This window comes from Parambassis ranga, chromosome 8 (assembly GCF_900634625.1).
Source record: "Parambassis ranga chromosome 8, fParRan2.1, whole genome shotgun sequence".
In the NCBI taxonomy this organism is placed as follows: domain Eukaryota; kingdom Metazoa; phylum Chordata; class Actinopteri; family Ambassidae; genus Parambassis; species Parambassis ranga.
The window spans coordinates 10,538,997-10,557,964 of record NC_041029.1 but is presented as its reverse complement, the minus strand read 5'-3'; the positions used below and the strand labels follow the sequence as shown (position 1 = coordinate 10,557,964).

Sequence of the window (18,968 nt, the reverse complement as noted above, 5' to 3'; positions counted from 1 at the left end):
AGCTTGGCTGGGCCACGTAGCGCGGCTGAGGACGCCGGTGCGCAGGTATCTCCGTAAAACCCCATAACGCGCATCAACAAATAATCTCCCACATTTTGCACACAAAGACCACTGGCGCTGTCTTTTCTAAATGTACATCCGCGAATGTAGAGGGAGGGCGAGCGAGAGAAGTGCGCGTGCAACCCTGAATCTGTGCAACTCTGATTGCACGAACGCAAGAGGGAGGTCGCTGTCGACGGAGGTAAGCCAGCAAACCGACAACAAAATGTCGCTGTATTAGTTAATTCTATGCACTTACACGTATGACAGGCATGACAGCTACCGGGGAAAAGAACACGCGGGTCGCCGGTAGCCGGTGTCCGAAGCTACGGTGAGAATCGTCCGTAAGCTCAGCTAGCAGGGAGTTTGTGACAGTGTCGAGTTCAGTGGGTTTGCCTGAACAGCAGTCTGGGTTTTGTTAGGAAAGCGGCGCTTTTCATCTTGCACGACAAGAGAGATACATTGATAACAAAGCATGACATCGGCTTTTCACACGGCTTCATGTGGGTCCGATAACTGTCACACTTTCGCTTCAAAGAGCAGCATCGAGATTGCAATGTAACATTAATGCTAAATATCTGACGTTAATGTTAGCTTTAAGCTAACTAGCCCCAATCTGGGCGGTTTTGGGTTAAAAAAAGTGAGAGTACTATATCTGTCGGTAGCTAATGCATGTCAACAATTGCTAGCCTTTAGATAGTACAGCCCGTGCAACGGTAGTGTTCACTGTTCTTCAGACAGAGCACCTCTAACTGCACTAAACATCTAATGGCTGCACCTTTAGCTAATGTAGCCAAGTTAGCTTGTCATGTGTGTGCAGGTTAGTACCTATGGACTACTGCTAGCTTGCTAAGTAGCCTAAGTTGGCCAGGCCTGCACAACGTTACAGCTCTTCGTTGTACAGTGTTGCCTTTTTGTTTTAACCCTTTCTTTGCTTCATACACACTGTAGCGCCAATTCCATGTCTTGTAGCTGAGAAGGTGGCATTCAGCGTGATGAAATACTAACATGATCTATTGTGTACTTGTAACGTAATTGATCAAAAATAGGAAGCAGATTGGAGGCAGTGCTTTAATTTGTATTTTGATCACTCTTCAGTTAAAATCGGATTTCATGTAATTGTCACAATTGCTTTCATGTTATTTCAAGTTAAGTTAAAAATAGATATATCCCACTAAGCATATGGAGACAATTTTCTACTGTCCTGACACCTTTCTATGATGCCTACGATGACTTGTTCCAGACCAAAAAACTTTGGTATTGCTCTATGACCTGATTATGGGCTTGAGGGTCAAATACCTACAGAAGCATGTAGTGCACCACACAGTGAGCTGGTTAAGGTCTTATGAGTTTGGACTGAGTGAGGAATGTGAACCCTCACACAGTCCACTACAAGCTGCAAAAGGAAAAGCTCATTAAAGTCTAGACTTTAGAGGGTGCATGGATTTTAAGGTGCATAATAAAAGGTAAATGTGATGCATTTTGACTTCAGAGGTCTCATCTTTATTGTCAGCTGAGTACCTGTTAATAACATAACCTCCACAAAAGCAGCATTTAGTGCTGTTGCTGGAGCACATTTGCAATAAGCCTTCCATCCTGTGTCATACAAACCTTTAGCCCCAGTAGCACCTATCCGTTATATGGATGGTTTTGTGGTTTAGGCTATATGAATTAGTTTTGCTTTCTCGTCATGCATCTGAAGCATGACTGAGTAAGGCAGTGTATAGGAAACCGTGATTTCTCTGAAAGTTTTGCTGTGCATTAGTAATATCGTTACAGGGCTGCAGAAATGGGCTGTTGAAGAGACTCATTGGTGTATGTTTTGCATCAGGGTGCAAAGGTCACATTTGAAAGCTGGTCGAGCTATTATAACAGGCAGTCAGCAGTGATCATCATTCCAATCGATTTGACGTTCCTGATCTGACAAGGGGATTGTGTTTGCTAATTACCAGTGATATTGAGAAGTGTGAGCTCTACTTCATTCCCACATCAAAGGACTGCATTATTTCACAGTGAGCGAAACCCCAAAATGACTCATCACTGATAATGATAAGTGTGGGTAAGAATTATACATAGTATCCAAGGCACATCAACTGTGTGTTTGCTTTTTATTGGTTTTAATGTTTGTGAGTTTTACAGTGCTTTGAAGAATAAATTAATGCATTCTGTTTGATTTTCTCTTCACTACTCAAATTTGTATTTTAATAACTTTACAGAGAATAAAACAAACCCACTGCATGTGGAACAAGCCGATTGCATGTGAAGTCAGGTTCAGGCTGTGGTTTCTCATGCAGTTTATATTGCTCTGTCATCTAGACACGGGATAATCTATTAGGCTTTGTGTCTAGGACAACCATGTGAGTTGAGTTGCTCTGTCAGTGCTGAGTTCACCCTCCCCTTGAGGTCTTAATGCTCTCAGAGCTGCTGTCCAATTCTTAGAACGGATCAGAGTCAGCATGCACAGGAAGACAGGTGTGTCATATATGTGTGAATAGTCAAAGTATAGATAAACAGCTTTTATTTGTGCTTGCATATTAAGCTAGAACTGATTGATGCACAGTATATTTACACCTTTTGTTCCATTTTCAGCTGCATGTATTGTGGTTGGATAACTCAGAATCAGTTTTAATAGATGCATGATTGGGATAGAACTGATGTTTTCACCATAATATATTTTTATTTGAGTTATATTTAGCTTTTAAATTCAGTTCTGTCATTTGAGATTTTTATCATATTGTTTAGCTTTGGCAGTATTTTTCGGTGGCAGTAGTGATTGGAACAAAGTAAAAAGAGAAGGTTCATGTCATTATATAAATTATTACAATGACAGTTCTTAAAATAATCAGTTTTATCCGGTTTGCTTTAATTACCATAGCTCTTCACTCATCGCATTGCATTTAATCTCCTTCAGATACTTAGGCAGGCACTCTGTGCCCTTCATGTTAATCATGAATATAAATCATTAGAACAAAGTATCTTTATGGGCATTTGAATTTCTTAATAGACTGTGGAGTGTCAGTAGTTAAAAAGTAAAGAAGCAGGTGTTTGTGATGAGGTGAGGATGTTTGCTGTCTCCCTCCAAAAAAGGAAATGTGTTTTTGTTTATCGCTCAGGGAGGTTTTCTCGTGAGCAAACCGCCCTGGTGCACAAACAAAATAGCTAGTTGGGTGCAAGGTTGTTTCAGGTCATTTAGCTGTTACCCGAGGATGCTCCAGCATAGATATACAGTAAGGATTAAAGAAATGCATTAAAACACATTAATGTGTTTTAATGCATTTCTTCTTTTAAAGTTGTCTTTAACCAAAATAAACATGATGATATTACTGTAGGTTTTAAAGAGCATGGCACTATGGCTTTACTAAGAACTTGAAATACAGTTTCCTGTGGTTATATTTGCAATACACGCTCCTAAACTGTGGTTACACTATACAAGCAGTCAATGAGAGGTGTTAAAGACAAAGGCAGTCTTGTGTTGAATCTGTGCTTCACCATCAGTTTGGTCTAAGTTCTTTATTTCCAGACAGTATACAAACTGTTGTAAATGATTCCTGAAGTTACACTTTTAAAACTTGAAAGATAACTGAGTGAGTAAAACGTGACCATTATTTGAAGAATCAGATAATAGATGACAATACAGTGATTGCATCGATGTTTGTGCATAGTTCATTGCAAATGCTACCTGCACTCATTCTTTTTCTGTTTTTGAGACGTAGGTATGCTTTTTTATCTCTGGATTATTTTATGAGGCGTTTCAGTTGTGGTCTAGAAATATTTAGACTGCTCAGTTGGTGAAATTGAGTTCACTCACATTCATTTGTGAAAGCTGTGGTTTCAACTCCTACGTATGACACTGAAACGTTTGTGGGTAAATGTGGCACTCGTTGTTATAAACTTGACAATGTGTCTGTAGTTTCAGGTCACCAGCTCTCTAGTGACAGCAGAGGAGCACATTTTCTAATCGACAGTTTATTTCTTTTCTGTGTCTTCTGTCTGTCTCTTAGGTAATGCACGGTAAATGGCTGTTGAAGAAAGACGCAGAGGTCCTTACAGCAGTTCAGTGTCTGGCATTCAGCTCATCTTTTCCTGCTCTGCAGTCTGAAGACCCTGGTATTTGAAAGCACTGTGGAATTCGCTCGATAGTTGGAGGGGAATTTGGCTTCAATGTTCAGCATCGACGATACTGTGCCTGGGATTTTGCAGTGTGATTTTTAAACACATGGAAGAGAATTCAGAGCAGATTATATGTCTTTCCAACTGCAGTTCTTACCTCAGACAGCATGGATGCTCTGTTTGAATCAGGTTGACTGTCTCTCGCCGCATCCCCTCCTTCCTGTCTCTCCACTAGAAGGAGGGTGGGGGATTGGTGTAGCATCCCCTGCCTCTCCTCCTAGAGCAGGCTAGGCATTATAGCAGTTACTTTTGCATTGCCTTGTTTCCTCCTTAACTCCATCCTTCTCCCATACAAGCTCCCTTATGAAATCCTGCCAGAGCCTCAAGGAAGAGGTTTCCGTCCCTAGCCTTGGCGGGATGTCACAGGAGGAAGGACGTAGGGTTCCCGTGTCCCAGTCCTATTTTAACTCTCCTAACCCAGATCTGGACCTGACAGGAAAGCTTTTTAAGAGAGAAGTTGGTGGTAAGCCTTACTCTGTGTTAGTGGACAGCAAAATGGCAGCCAAGACATCCATTGGAGATCAGAACATTGGCCAGCTGCCCAGTCAACACGTGACTCCACAGCAGCATCAGCAGTATTTCAGAGAGGGAGTAGCTGGGCAGGAGGTTGGCACACAGGGTTCCCAGGCAGGTAATGAAGAAACCACTGATGACAGTGAAGACGATGATGACGATGATGAGGAAGAGGAGGGTGAGGATGTTGAAGACGGCTTCAAGCGTGAGCAGATCATTGTGGAGGTTAACCTGAACAACCAGACGCTTCATGTATCCAAGGGAGACAACAAAACTGGTACCACAGCCGATGACTCTGACAGAGGTGGAAGTGATGATGAAGAGGATGACGAGGATGAAGAGGAGGAGGAGGAAGAAGAAGAGGATGAAGAAAGCCCTGATGAAGAAGAAGAGGAGGAAGAAGAGGAAGATGAGATTGAAAGTCAAAGAACACGTTCAAAGAGAAGTCGTCGAGGTGCTAGTAGCATCGCAACTCCAAGCCAGCCACGGAGGAAAAGTCTCAGAACAGCCCTGAGCACTGCCACTGCTGGGATGACCACCAGAGGAAGGCGGAAGCGCTTGGAGCCTCCAAAGAGCAAGCGCAGGTCAGCCAGGTCAGCAGCTCCCTCCGCTGCTGGTACCACAACAACAGGAGGGAAAGCTGAGGTGGAAGAGAAGGAGATGCTGGCATGTGAAAAGTGCCCTCGAGTGTTCAACACCCGCTGGTACTTGGAGAAGCACATGAATGTCACACACAGACGGATGCAGATTTGTGACAAGTGTGGCAAGAAATTTGTTTTGGAGAGTGAGCTAGCCTTGCACCAGCAAACTGATTGTGAAAAGAACATTCAGGTAAAATAAAACCCTATTACATTATATCTGTATAATCAATCCTCGAAAAAGTTTTAAATAGAGGAATGTAGTCTAATGTCCTCTGCTAGAATGTTAATATTTCAGTATAGTGGTTTTAGTTCTCTAAAATTTAAGCACATCAATCCCCATGGGTCATGCAGCCAGTTTGAATAGCTTAATTTAGCCCATTTTGCAGAGCTTCATTTGCAGAAGAAAATATTGTTTAAGCTGCTGCTTGCTCCAGCTGCTCAGTTTAGCAGAGGCCGGTTCAGGCTGTGAGGAAACAAGTTCTTTTGTAAATATTTTTGTGTCAATGAGACAAAAATAGCATTTATGTTGTCCAGGAGGCACTACTCGAATGAAAGGCCTTTTTCCGTTATGAAACACACAGTAGCTGTCAGCATTTGTTACAATAGGAGACATACATAAATAGACTGTCCAGAGTGCAGTGAGTTTATTTAACAATGGGTGAAAAAAACAAAAATATTCTAGCAAGGTGTAAATCTGTCTGACTTCAGAAACTGAAAGTCTGTTTTCTAAAAGTACACATGAGGCCACCAACAAGCCAGTGGCAGCTGTGAAGGAGCTCCAGGGTCCATGGCTTAGATACAAGACAAGGGTTACACAACTGGTTCCACTGTACTTGTAAGTTTAATGGAAGTGAAAAAGGGAGATGCTGTTCAAAAACTGCTCACATGATAACTTGATTAACATTTGCCAGAAGGCCTGTGGGACATTCTGAATCAAAAGGGGTCTAATTCTGTTCAACCTGACTAAAATCAAGCTTTCTGGCAATGCTAAGAACTGCTTTGGTATTTTTGCTATTGTGCATGCACTTCTCTGCAGTGACCAAGATAATTACCATCACACAACTAGATTATTTTCCAGAAATTGCAGAATATTTGTTTTATTATTTCTGTCATTCAATTCCATAAAAACAGAATGACAAGGTCTGAGTAATAGTGAGGACTTACCATTATAGTTTACATGACTATATAACTTATTGAAAATACAAAAAAAAACAATTTCATCTGTTTGTTCATCACAAGTTTCAAAGAGATTTGCGCAGTTTCCCCAACAGGGGGCGCTGTAGTATAATAAAACTCTCCAAGTAACTGAGAAATGCAGCATATTGGCAGCAATCAAATATAATATATAATATTTAAATATGCTTTGTCTTGTTTTATATGTTTTACAGTGTGTCTCCTGCAACAAGTCCTTTAAGAAGCTGTGGTCACTGCATGAGCACATAAAGATTGTTCATGGCTATGCAGAGAAGAAATTCTCATGTGAAATCTGTGAGAAGAAATTCTACACTATGGCTCATGTCCGTAAGCACATGGTTGGTAAGTTGAGGAGGTTCCCGTTGCCTTTTTTTGCCATTTCACACAACACACAGCTTTCAGTTCAATATAATTGAACTACAGAATATTAATACAGACAATACACAGCTGTCCTCAGGCAGTGAATAAACAAGCAAAAGTGAACATGAGGAGTGACAATATGCAAACTAAAATGTCTAAAACTATAGATAACATAAGTAGAAAAAGGAAAAGACAGTAGGCAGTATGTTAGACATGTATAAATTATAGATATGCGCTCCTTATCATTCACTGTTTTTTCTTTATCTTGATCTGAGTTGCCTGATCACTTGTGTCTGTGTTGTTTTTCCCTCTCTGATTCATCCAGCTCATACAAAGGACATGCCATTCACCTGTGAGACTTGTGGGAAGTCATTTAAACGCAGCATGTCCTTAAAAGTTCACTCTCTCCAGCATTCTGGAGAAAAACCTTTCCGTTGTGAGGTAAGATGCACATATTGTAGTGCTGCGGTTGTGGCGTGAGATCTGTAGTGTGTATTTCACATGCTGCTGCTGCTGGTGAAATGGTTGGTCTCCAAGATTTTTAAGAATGACAGTTCACAATCAGTACAGTAAATTCCACTGTAGAATAAAAGCTTTGTACTCTGTGACTACACCACAGCTTAGTCATGAGTATGTTGGAAAGTTTGGCATAAATGCACACCTACAGCTAATTACATTATTTTGATTTCTTTTGCCTTATATTTGTGATGAGTCAACTTCAATACGGAGGAGTGATTGGATGTTTTTAACAGATTAACTGGGGGTTACAGGCTTTTTTCCGTTTTGCCTCAAAAGCAGCCTCAGGTTAGTTTTTGCTCATCAGGTAGCACATCATTGCCATGCAGTGCATGACTTGAGTTGGTGTCTTTCAGAGTGTTAAAGTTTAAAGAGAGACCACACATACAGAAGAACAAGTAGAATTAATTTAGCTTCTGTCAAAGTTTATTTCAGCTCGAAGTGTTTGTTGCAGTTGATTTTCTCTGACTCATTAATTTAGAGGGAGCAGACAAACGGGTACATCCACCCAAGGTCTTTTTTCATGTCAAGCCACTTAAATGTATGGCACAGGGAACATGTGTATGGGTGGAGTTGCTTTAATGAAATGTCTGAAGTTATCCTACAATGCAGTGTGTAATTATATGCTTATTAAGTGTATATAATATGTAGGCCATTTTCCTTTGTACTTGTAAGTGCCATATGGAGACTGCTGGTTTTCCCCCCGCAGACCTTTATTTGTTCAAGTGGTGCCTTTAGCATTACAAATACCTCACCCCTGGAAATGACTGGACCAAGAGAGCCTCATAGTGCAAATTTACAGTACAGTGGTACATGCACATAAATAATCTGGTAATTTTAGCTTGTTTATTTAACATTGTCTATTTACAAAAAACAAAGAAGCTTCTTGTGCAAAGAATTTCATTCAGTCAAATAATCTGTTGTATGTTCTTAGTTAAGTGAAAATCTGACGAATAGTTTCTCAGGTGGACCAAATAAGTCAACTGAAAGAATTTTAGTGCAGCAGAAGTTGACATTAGAACCTGTAATGATTGGTGTATAAAAAAAAAAAAAAAAAAAAAACTTCCCTTTAAATTTTTTTTAGAATTAGGCGTGTGTGACAGATGTTTAGTCTGAAGGTTTCTGTCTGTCTGCACGGTAATGTTTTTGTGTGCATACCTCTGTACTGGCCTGATATGTACGTGTTGTCTAAATGTCTCTGTGGCAGAACTGTGATGAACGGTTCCAATACAAGTACCAGCTGCGCTCCCACATGAGCATTCACATCGGACACAAGCAGTTCATGTGCCAATGGTGTGGCAAAGACTTCAACATGAAACAGTATTTTGATGAGCACATGAAGACACACACAGGTGAGAAATGTGCCGATTGTGCTGTGTTATTTGGGTCAGTTACATCCCTCACAGGCTTCTGCAGGAGCTTTAGTGGGAAATGAAGGGGGGAAAAAATTAGGTTAAGTTCCTCACTTACGACCAAGACTCCTGAAATTCTAGTTTTAAAGCCTCTTTTGATTGCAAAAGCTTTAAAGGGAATGAGAGACTTGTGCTAGGTTATATTGTAGTTCCCAGTTAGAGAATGAAGTTCAGAATTGAGTTTTGAGTAAATACGCCTTAAGATTGATGCCTTTTTGGAGAATTTGGTGCCAGTTGTTCCTAAAAATAGACGCAGACTTATGTAGGCACATTCATTTCTTGTAATGGCTTCCGTTGTGATGGGCTTCCCTTTTATTATAGCATGTTTCAGCTTCTATTTAAATACCGTCAGAAAAATATTCCAGTTCATTCTTTTATCAGTCAGTACATTTGAATCACTTTCTAGAGATCATGTCCCTGTTTTCCAAGTCAGTCCACACACTTCATTCTGTGCAGCTTAGTGAAGAATACTGGAATGTTTTTTTCTGCCTGTTACAGAAACCTTAAATATCTGTAATGTTCAGGGCTCGTTCAACCGACCAGTCACCATACGCTTCCTAAAAAAGGAAAGAAATGGGGTGTTCCAAGATGAACATTATAGCGGTAGGAGCTGGAGACTTCGCCCAGTTTTTGTAATGAGAGGGATGTTTTACATCAGAGACCAGCCTTGCATATATTGCGGCTTATAATGACTACCTAGAAACATGCTGTAAAACATCCCTCTGATTTTCTGTCCCTGTTGCAGGGCTGTTTCTAAGACTGAAACTGAGCTGTGATGCCTGTGTGTCCTTCACTGTTTTTCTCAAGTGGTGCCTGTCGTGGGTGGACAGACCGCACTACGTCGGCTCTCACAGTTCTATTTGTGATGTGTAATTATGCTACGTTCTCCTCTCCCTGCTGCTACCAACCAATTTAGCCTCATCCAAGAGTAGGCACACCCAGCCATGCTCTGCAATAGGCAGTACACATGATAAACACTCCAAAGTTTGGTTCTGTGTGCGCACAGATTTTTCACGAATTCTGTTGAGTGAATGTAATGTAACAGTTACAAAAGACTAGCACATTAGCTGTCACCTTTTGATATTCATTTAGTGTGGTGAAGCTTCACACATAACATGCCAGAATACGGCATTTAGAGAGCCCTTCAGCAGCCTGTTAATAGATGGCTGTGTGGGTGGTAGCAGGCACATTCAGTGGCTCCATGGAGGGAGGTTAATGAGAGCGGCATTCCAACGGAGCTGCTGTTCACTTTCACATCTCTCCTCCAAGTGTGAATTGTAATAGCTTCCTGTGGAGTGGGTGGGTTGACAGCAAAGACCCTCAATTCAAGATGGCAACTTATTTGCATTTTTAAAAGAAAACTGTTGCTCACTGCAGAGAGAAATGGTTAAAGGGAAAGTTAACTTTGTTGTATGGAGAGCTTTAATCTGTAGATTATTGAAAACGGACATCATTTGCTAATTGATAGTCTGTCTTCCTCACATATTGGTCTTTTATTATGTGAATCTGTGCAGGAGAGAAGCCTTTCATTTGTGAGATCTGTGGGAAGAGCTTCACCAGCCGACCCAACATGAAACGCCACCGCCGCACCCACACAGGAGAGAAGCCCTACCCCTGTGAGGTGTGTGGCCAGCGCTTCCGCTTCTCCAACATGCTCAAAGCACACAAAGAGAAGTGTTTCCGGGTCACCAGCCCTGTTGTTCTGCAGACTAGTGGCCCGGCTGTGCCTGTCCGCATATTTGCCAACACCTTCTCCTCCTCATCTTCCACCTCTGGTCCCGGACCTTCAGCCGCCACCCCAGCCACCACAGCGTCCTCCCTCGGCCTCAACACGACAGCAGGGTCCATTCCTCCACAAGCCCCCCTGGGACACACTTTCACCCACGTGCAGCTCCACTCAACACCCTCTCACCATCATACCCACCCCTCAACAACCCAGCAGCACCTCTCAAACACACAGCAACATGGCCCACCTAACGCCCACCACCACTTGGCTGTGCCCCCGGTCTCCCACCTTCCCCCTCCCCCAGCACTTTTCAAGAGCGAGCCCCTGAACCACTGTGGGCATGAAGACAGCAGCTTCCTGCACCACATGGCCCCATCTGACAAGGCCCACGGACCCTCCCAGCACCACTGAACTGTGCTCGAGGTCTGCAGGCCAGCACCAAACCGCGCCTTGTTCCTTGTCTTCTCATAGTCCTGCCTCAGTTTCTTAGTTGCAAAGCCCCTAAAGCCGTGTCTACAGAGAAGGCACAGAAGCAGGTTAGCTGCCAGTACTCACTCTGTGTCTGCACATGAGGCTTTCAGAGTCCATACCTCCCAATATGAGGCTAATGGTTGTCATTGGCCCCTTATGGAAAAGTCTGTTTCAACAAGTAGGGGCTGAAATTCTGTCAGCGCAACTGAAGTGAGATTTGTCTGGATTTGCACGCCAGGAAAAAGTACAACAATATATAGCAAAGGTTAAGCAGCTGAATGTGTTTTGTGCAGAGAGTATGAGGTGGACAACACAGCTAAAGTGCTTTCTTTGTAGGCATGTCAAAATACAGGGGTGCTTCTGTCAAACAGGTTTAAATATTTTAAGCTAAGCATACCTACCGTAGATGTGTGAAAGGTTCAGACTATGGCATCCTCAGTGCACACACGATTTAAACAAGACTCAACTGACAGATTTTACAACCTCTATAGAAAACAATTTGTGCAGGTTCTCCATGTGTACATTGATGGGTGTAAACTATCTCATTTTCATCAAAAGCTGCTGATGGAAGTCAACATGTGATAGCTGGCTTCAGAGATCAGTGTCATTGAACGTTCCTCTTTGTCAAGTTGACTTAAAAGTCACACGTTGGTCAGGACTTGAGGTGGTTCTGTGCAGGTCCTCCCCATAGCAATACACCACCTGTCCTCCTAGTTGTACTGCAGAGCCTCGGGCAACACGGAAACATTTAATGAATGTTGTAACTGGTTCTACCTGAGCCTTTCTCTGCCCTAAGGCCAAGACTGAGGCTTTCTGTCAGAGGGGCAACAGCAGTAATACATGATGCAGTGCCATAGGTCACAGTAAGAATAAGGGGAGGAGTTTTTTGTAAAGGACTGTAGACAAAAAAAAAAGATTTTGTAAATGGTTAGTTGAATCTAGGCGTAGTCTAAGATTCCTATCATGGTAAAATGGTGCTTTCCATTCCAGTACATAAATATTTCTTAATTTTAGTTTTGATTTTCCGAAGTATGGAATACAAACGTATTGTGTCATACAGGGCATGTCTTGCCAGCCTGGCTTTTCTACAGTGGATTTGAGGTTTGATTTGACATTTTGTGATCAAGACAACTCAAGTTATGCAGGACATGCCTTAGGCACCCTCACATGTATTCAAGCACACACACACACACACACAAGACAAAGACCACATGGTCACTGATTTACTTACTACGATCAGTGCCACCTCAGCTTTCAGTACTGTTGGTCAACAGATGCTTTTAGATAATGGATGACTGTCAAATACTGCCACTGTGAGGGGCCAGACACATGGCCCCATCAGGATTTACCCCCCACCTCCCTTCGCTGCTGTTGAAACGATACGGGTTACCATGTTAAAGGTCATTTGACACAAACAGTATACACAACTGGGACCTTTTTCATCAGGTCTCTTAGCAGGAAAATATGCATATTCCTCTCAGCCTATATTCCACGGTTTGGTGTGAGGTGTTGTTGTAATGTAAAGGTTTGTTTTTGACATTCATCGTACTGACATACTTTGATCCACACAGGCGAGAGCATATCTAAACCTGTTGAATGTTGCCTACGCAGAATGGTGGCTGGTGAGTCATTCATGTATTTTTTTTTGTGTTCTCTGATAATTTGCTCAGTTTTAAGCTAATGAATGATTCTGTCATGTAGATAAACTGTTAGCACATGATAGGAAGGGTCAGGATAAGAGGCAGTGGTCATACAACTTCTAATACTTCTTGTATAGATAGACATATGTGTGATCAAAACAGCGCAAGAAATTACATTTATTAATGCAATAGCCAATAGTGTGAATGTTATTTGTTTACGCAGAAATGGTTTGGCATGGATTTGGGTTGCTAGGTTGTTACCTCTTTACCCAGTCTGCTGGTGTGTTTAGGGGGGAGTGTGTGAATGCGTGCATGCATTAGTCTCTACCAGTCTGTCTGTCTGGCTGTCCCCAGTGCTCTTGTACCAAAAGCTGCTTTTACACAGTGTGCCCCAAAAGATGTGTGTTTGGGGATACCTGAGATGGACAGTAGCAGTAAATTGAACCTGACTCTCTCTTACCACTAACGGTATTCACTCTGAAGTGGGTAAACTCAGTAGTATAGTCCCTTTTTTTTTGGATTTGAAACCTTCGATTATCCTGCCATTTCTGTGGATCTTCATACTGCTGCGATGTTTGCTTCTCATCCTGTCCCCTCGGGTTCACTGCTGTGATTCAGCATTTTGCAGTCTGGACTTTTGTTGTCTCTCTTTTTTTAAGCCTTTTATTTGTGTGTATTCTCTGCACTTTACTGCTGCGTGGGTGAGGCGCAGGGAAAGATGGGGGACTGACAATGCATTGTGGAACAGAGTGCAGTTGTAACTGCATGAGAACGGGGTGGAGGTTATTACTCTGAGTGGATGTTTTTTAGGCAAGGAAAGGAGGAGAATCCCGGGTGGAGGCGGGTAGTGTGGAAGGGACCATCGCAAGGAAAGGACATTTCTTTTCGCGCGTGCTTCAATTTTAATTTCCTACCTTTTTTCCATGAAATTTCAGAAATACAATTTTGCTCCAATATGGACCTCCTTCTAAGTGAAAGCGATGTTCCTCCTGCTTTGGCAACTTCACACTAGCCTCTCCACACACTGTCTGACATACATTCTTCATTCATGTCTGTATTCTTCCCTCTGTCATGTCCTGTTTCTTTTCCAGATTCTCCTCCTCCTTTCTTTGTTATATAGAATGCACTTTCTACTAAATTTCTTGGGTAGTTAATAAAAATAACATTGTATATTCTTTAAAGATGTTTTAAAAAAAATCAATATACTTTTCCCCTTTGTATTTTTAACCACTTAATGTAGCATTGCGTATTTTATTATTGTATCTGGTACAAAATGTGCAGCTTTATGTCCTGGTTTGTCCTTTTTTGTATGTTATCTGGAGACTGAGGAGAAGTGGAAAAAGTTGGGCCTTTTTTGATAATGTACATTTAACTGACTGCTAACTTTGAGAAGTAAAAACAAGTAGCCATGATTACCGCATTTTTGGAGTGTTTTCTGTTCAATCTTCAATTCCAATACTGAGGACAGTGACGTGGGTCCAATTGAAGCCACTGAGCTCTGCTGATAAATGTAGATCCTGGCTGATTGTTACAGAGACAAGAGATGGAGTGAGTGCTGTTCTGCTGTTTTAGGGTCACTGGGTTGTTGGCAGCATCTTACCTAACAATGTCTGCTGGCTATGACAACAACAGCTTTGCTTTTCAGATCTTTGACAAGGGAAGATTTAGATCTTATTCTTTGACCACTTCCTGATGTAATTGTGAAAACCAGCGTCTACACTACAGGGATTTTATAAATACCGTAGGTGAAGCCTCCAGTCTTAAGTCTGTGGATTCTACAAGGTGACATGTATATTCTTATGCATCTGCTGTTTCTATTCAACCAGAATTATTTATCAAACTGTGCCTCCTCTAAGGAAAAACTTCAGACATTTTCTGTTCCTCGAATGCTTCCTGAAATGCCATGTGCCCTCCACCACCATTGGTGGGTTTAAGTGGCGCACCATTGAGTCACATAGTCCTGTAAAGTACAGCAGAGCAGCAAAGTGTGTGTGTGTGTGTGTGTGTGTGTGTGTGTGTGTGTGTGTGTGTGTGTGTGTGTGTGTGTGTGTGTGTGTGTGTGTGTGTGTGTGTGTGTGTGTGTGTGTGTGTGTGTGTGTGTGTGTGTGTGTGTGTGTGTGTGTGTGTGTGTGTGTGTGTGTGTGTGTGTGTGTGTGTGTGTGTGTGTGTGTGTGTGTGTGTGTGTGTGTGTGTGTGTGTGTGTGTGTGTGTGTGTGTGTGTGTGTGTGTGTGTGTGACTCACTGTTGGTGAGTGGGTGGTCAGGTACCAAAGCTCACTTCATGAGCAGAGGAGATAATAACACACCATCTGTACATCTCCATCCCCATTTGGGATTGAAAATAGTCAGCCACCCCAGCTGTTAGTCATTACGCCTTGTGGTGTAGAGGAGGGAGGGAGGGAGGAAGGAGGCTGCGTCTGTCAGCGGGCAGATAAAGAGAGGAGGGCTTCATGTCGTGTTCTTCAGCAATGTGTTCATTGCTGTGAAAGTTGCGGTGCGCCTCATTAATCACAGCGTACTTGCAGGGTTTTATCTAGACCTCTGTCTTGTGGAGAAACAAGAAAGTACCTCACTGTGAAGTTAATGTTTCAATGTAGTTAATACAAATGTTCAGATAATTAGAACATATTGCAATCACTCCATAAGTGACATGTGAATCACTTTTATTCCTATTGGCAGTATAACAGCAGAAACCTGAGGTCTGTTCCTGTCACACTGACCTAAACGCAGACCTTCCTGTTTGAGACAGTGTCAGGAAACTGCAAAATCACATGGTGAAGGCTTCAGGCTACAGCTGACCGTGTCTGGGTTATGACTTTGTAATTTGCCTTGAGACACAGTAGCCCACTTCACAAACATACTTTTCAGGCTGCAGGAAAGGAGATATGTACTCTCAGCAGTCGTTTCTTTTTTTTTCTTTCCTCCCACAGCTCTCTCTGTGCCCTTTTTTCTTGAAAGTGTCGTGAACGCGCACAGTGTAGCCTGCTATTAAAGGGGCGGGTTTAGAGGCGCGGTCACGTCCTCGGCAGCTCCGGTGGTTTGTGCGCTGCACATAAAAGTGCACGAACCGCCGGCCGACCGGCGGAACTCTGCCTCTACTCTCTGAGAGACCGGATCGGACGCGGCTGACACACCGGGGATCAGAACCAGCGCCGGTGACACATTTATGCTTTTATTTTAAAAGCTCAGGTTTTACTGCATGTCGGTGCTTTGTTCTCGATTGTTTTCGGTATGAGGAACGGGTTAGTGTGGGAATATAGACGGCTTCCTGGCAGCTTGACAAGTTGTTTTAACCTGATAACCAATCAGCATTGGACATTTATCTCTATAACCTAGAAATAAACCAAATCATGTGTTTCTAGGGAAACGCGTTTTATAACCTGGTGGCTTTAGACGTGCCATTTTTTAAGTAGTGCTCAGGGACTGCCACAATTACGCACGACGCTTTTACGCACGGCTCTCTCACGCAGCTCCTCATTCATTACCCCCGTACAGGTACGATCAGCAGCTCGAAGGCGCCTGGCTGGTTCGGGATACTCGGACATCCACTCCCGGCCTAAACAACAATCGGAGGTATGCAGGTATTCTGTAAAGGTGTAAAGGGCATTTCTTGTCCACTTGTGTTGATAAGGCTGCTCGCCTGCTTGCTCTGCATGGAGCCGTGATAGTATGAGTCCACATAATAAACACGTACTCAGCAGGAGCAGCTTCTTGTTTTCCACTTGTAAAAAAAAAAAAAAAAAAAAGTAGACTTGTTTTTCAGAGACCGCACTGCTGGCGGATGCTGCCAACTCATGGGCAGAAAACGCTGCTGGTTGGCTGCTTTGCTTTCTTTGTTCCATTTATTTAGACCATATCGCCACTGTGTAAATGTCTGTAGTTGTCTCTGGGTTTGGTACATCTTCAATGTATCCATTGATGTTTCCCAGAACGCCTCCACCTCCGTGGGATGACTGAGAGTAGAAGAACAGGCGTGGAGATTTGATGCCACTTGGCAACATTAAGTGGTGTGACACAGTCAATCATGGGGGAATCAGTCTTCAACTGCTGTTATGTCCCACCTCCTCCCCCAGGCGAGGAGGATCCCCGCATCTCCAGGCGCACAGAGATCATGGCCTCCCACTCAGCTCAGATCTCACCGGACAAGCGCTTCATCATCTTCTTCGACTTTGACGAGACCATCGTGGATGAAACCAGCGATGACATGGTGGTGCAGGCGGCCCCGGGTCAGCACCTGCCCGGCTGGCTGAAGGACACCTACCAGCCCGGCCGCTACAACGAGTACATGCAGCGGGTGTTGGCCTACCTGGCAGAGCAAGGCGTCACGGAGAGCGACATACGAGGCGTCATGGAGAAGATACCGGCCACCCCCGGCATGCTCACCCTCCTCCAGTTCCTCCGCACCCGGCCCGTGCATGATTTTGAGGTGGTGCTGGTGTCTGACGCAAACGCCTTCTTCATCGAGTCGTGGCTCAGACGCACAGGGTCCCGCCAGCTCTTCCACCGGATCTTCACCAACCCGGCCACGTTCAACAGAGATGGCCGCCTGGTGATGAGGCCCTTCCACTCCCACGACTGCCCGCGGTGTCCCGACAACATGTGCAAGCAGGTGATCGTCAGGGACTATGTGAGCCGCAGAACGCAGGAGCGGGGCCGCCCATACCAGAGGGTCTTCTACGTAGGGGACGGAGCGAACGACTTTTGCCCGGCACTCTCTCTTGGTCCTCAGGATGTGGCCTTCCCGCGACGGGACTTCCCCATGCACCGGCTGATCACCGAGACCCACGAAGCCATGCCAGGGGAGTTCAAGGCGGTCACAGTGCCTTGGGTCAGTGCGGAGGAGGTGGTGCAGAGGCTGAGGAAACTGGTGGCAGAATAGGGGGAAAGGGGGACACGGAGGGGGCCATGAGGGGGAAAGCTGACACTTAAAGTCATGCTCAGGTGAAATAGTAATGTTCAAGGCAATAACAGTGTCTGCAGTGTCTGTCAAAACAAGGTCATTTGTGTCTGTGACGATGTGTCTGCACGCCCCAGAGGTCACTGAGAAACAAGGGGCCCACTTTACGCTCAGCAGGTTAATGATTATCTGGACTTCAGCTGTCAACAAAAGTGAAAAGTGATGATAAATGTCACACCAACTCATGTTAGTATTTGCATCATGAAACATGAAGGAGTGGCATTTTATGTGTGTGTATTCACTCCAGCAATAGGCCTGCATAGGCTGCCATTGTTCTGGTGGCTCTTGATTAACAATAAGTGTGTTTTCTTACAACGTGAACTTTTTGAATATGATATATTAAACAATAATTGGAGTCAGAGTAATACTGCCATCTGATGGTTATACGGGCATTGAAGAAGACCAAAATGTTATTTTTATCAACGTGTTTCTCAAGAGTTTAATTTACAAATATATGATTATATGTTGAAGCTGTGTCTATTTGTTTACTTTGTTGTTCTGTCTTTACTGTGTAGGCTTGGCCTACAAAAATATTATTATCACCAGCAGGAATAAAGCCATCAACTGAAACTGAGCGTGTCTGAGTGTAACTTTAAACCATCAACACCTATTGTTAAAAAAACAATACAATAAGGGCGCTAGACAATTAAACAATCAATTATAAATCTAAAACAATGGATGAAAATAAAAAGCATTTATATTTAGAACAGTGGCTTAAAAGCCAGCAATCATGGGGTTAAGATTAATAGACCAGTTTGAAAAGGTGAGTCTTGAGACCTGATTTGAAAATGAGGAGGGAGTCAATGGTCTGGAGGTTTTAGAGCGGCTGAATGCTCTATAGAGGACATAGGGCATGAGAGGTGGGGAGGAGGAGGGCTGAGGAAGATCTGAGATGCTGGAAAGGTTTGGAGATCCTAGGTTATGGAGGGCCTTGTAGGTGAGAAGTAGAGTTTTGAAATCGGGTGCCAGTGGAGCTGCTTGAGGATGGGAGTGATGTACTCAGATGAGGAGGTTCTGGTGATGATACGGGCAGCAGAGTTCTGAACCAGCTGTAGTCTATTTATAACTGATCCAAAGGGATGTGTTATGTCATTTTATTCCACAAATCTTGAATTCCATCTAGTCACGAACGCCCGACGCCCTCTACTGGTGGCAAAGCGAAAACGATGACTACATTATAATATACCGTAGTGTAAATTAGTATCATATTGACCTTATTGATTATTTACCTTTTAGGTAGTAGCCTATACTCAAAATATTTTTAAAAATGCAATGTCCTACTCATGCATACAAAACAAGAATTCAGAGACGGTCAAAATAAAATGAAACC

General features: G+C 43.2%; 1 protein-coding gene across 10 annotated transcripts; it reads left to right on the top strand.

Annotated features, from left to right (window-relative positions):
• The first annotated feature begins 51 nt into the window (after nt 1–51).
• Nucleotides 52–18,208, top strand: LOC114440318 (probable phosphatase phospho1). Of its 10 annotated transcripts, XM_028412701.1 has the most exons (10): nt 237–370; nt 4,041–5,553; nt 6,752–6,899; nt 7,243–7,358; nt 8,641–8,785; nt 10,360–12,543; nt 12,614–12,664; nt 15,612–15,836; nt 16,177–16,254; nt 16,611–16,681. In XM_028412701.1, the coding sequence occupies exons 2-6, from the start codon at nt 4,513–4,515 to the stop codon at nt 10,980–10,982; spliced, it is 2,073 nt and encodes a 690-aa protein (XP_028268502.1). In that variant the 5' UTR covers nt 237–370; nt 4,041–4,512; the 3' UTR covers nt 10,983–12,543; nt 12,614–12,664; nt 15,612–15,836; nt 16,177–16,254; nt 16,611–16,681. The 10 variants fall into 10 exon arrangements, with proteins under 10 accessions (XP_028268501.1, XP_028268502.1, XP_028268507.1 ...); XM_028412700.1 differs by having other exon boundaries at nt 52–241; nt 10,360–12,664; XM_028412706.1 differs by lacking the exon at nt 15,612–15,836 and having other exon boundaries at nt 10,360–12,442.
• Nucleotides 18,209–18,968: the final 760 nt, after the last annotated feature.

Bases quoted from the DNA above. Each gene is read 5' to 3' on its own strand.
- LOC114440318 (XM_028412703.1), top strand. From the start codon at position 4,513: ATGAAATCCTGCCAGAGCCTCAAGGAAGAGGTTTCCGTCCCTAGCCTT. The intron at 5,554-6,751 runs GTAAAATAAAAC...TATGTTTTACAG, and splicing joins ATTGTGAAAAGAACATTCAG to TGTGTCTCCTGCAACAAGTC. The intron at 7,359-8,640 runs GTAAGATGCACA...TCTCTGTGGCAG, and splicing joins AAAAACCTTTCCGTTGTGAG to AACTGTGATGAACGGTTCCA.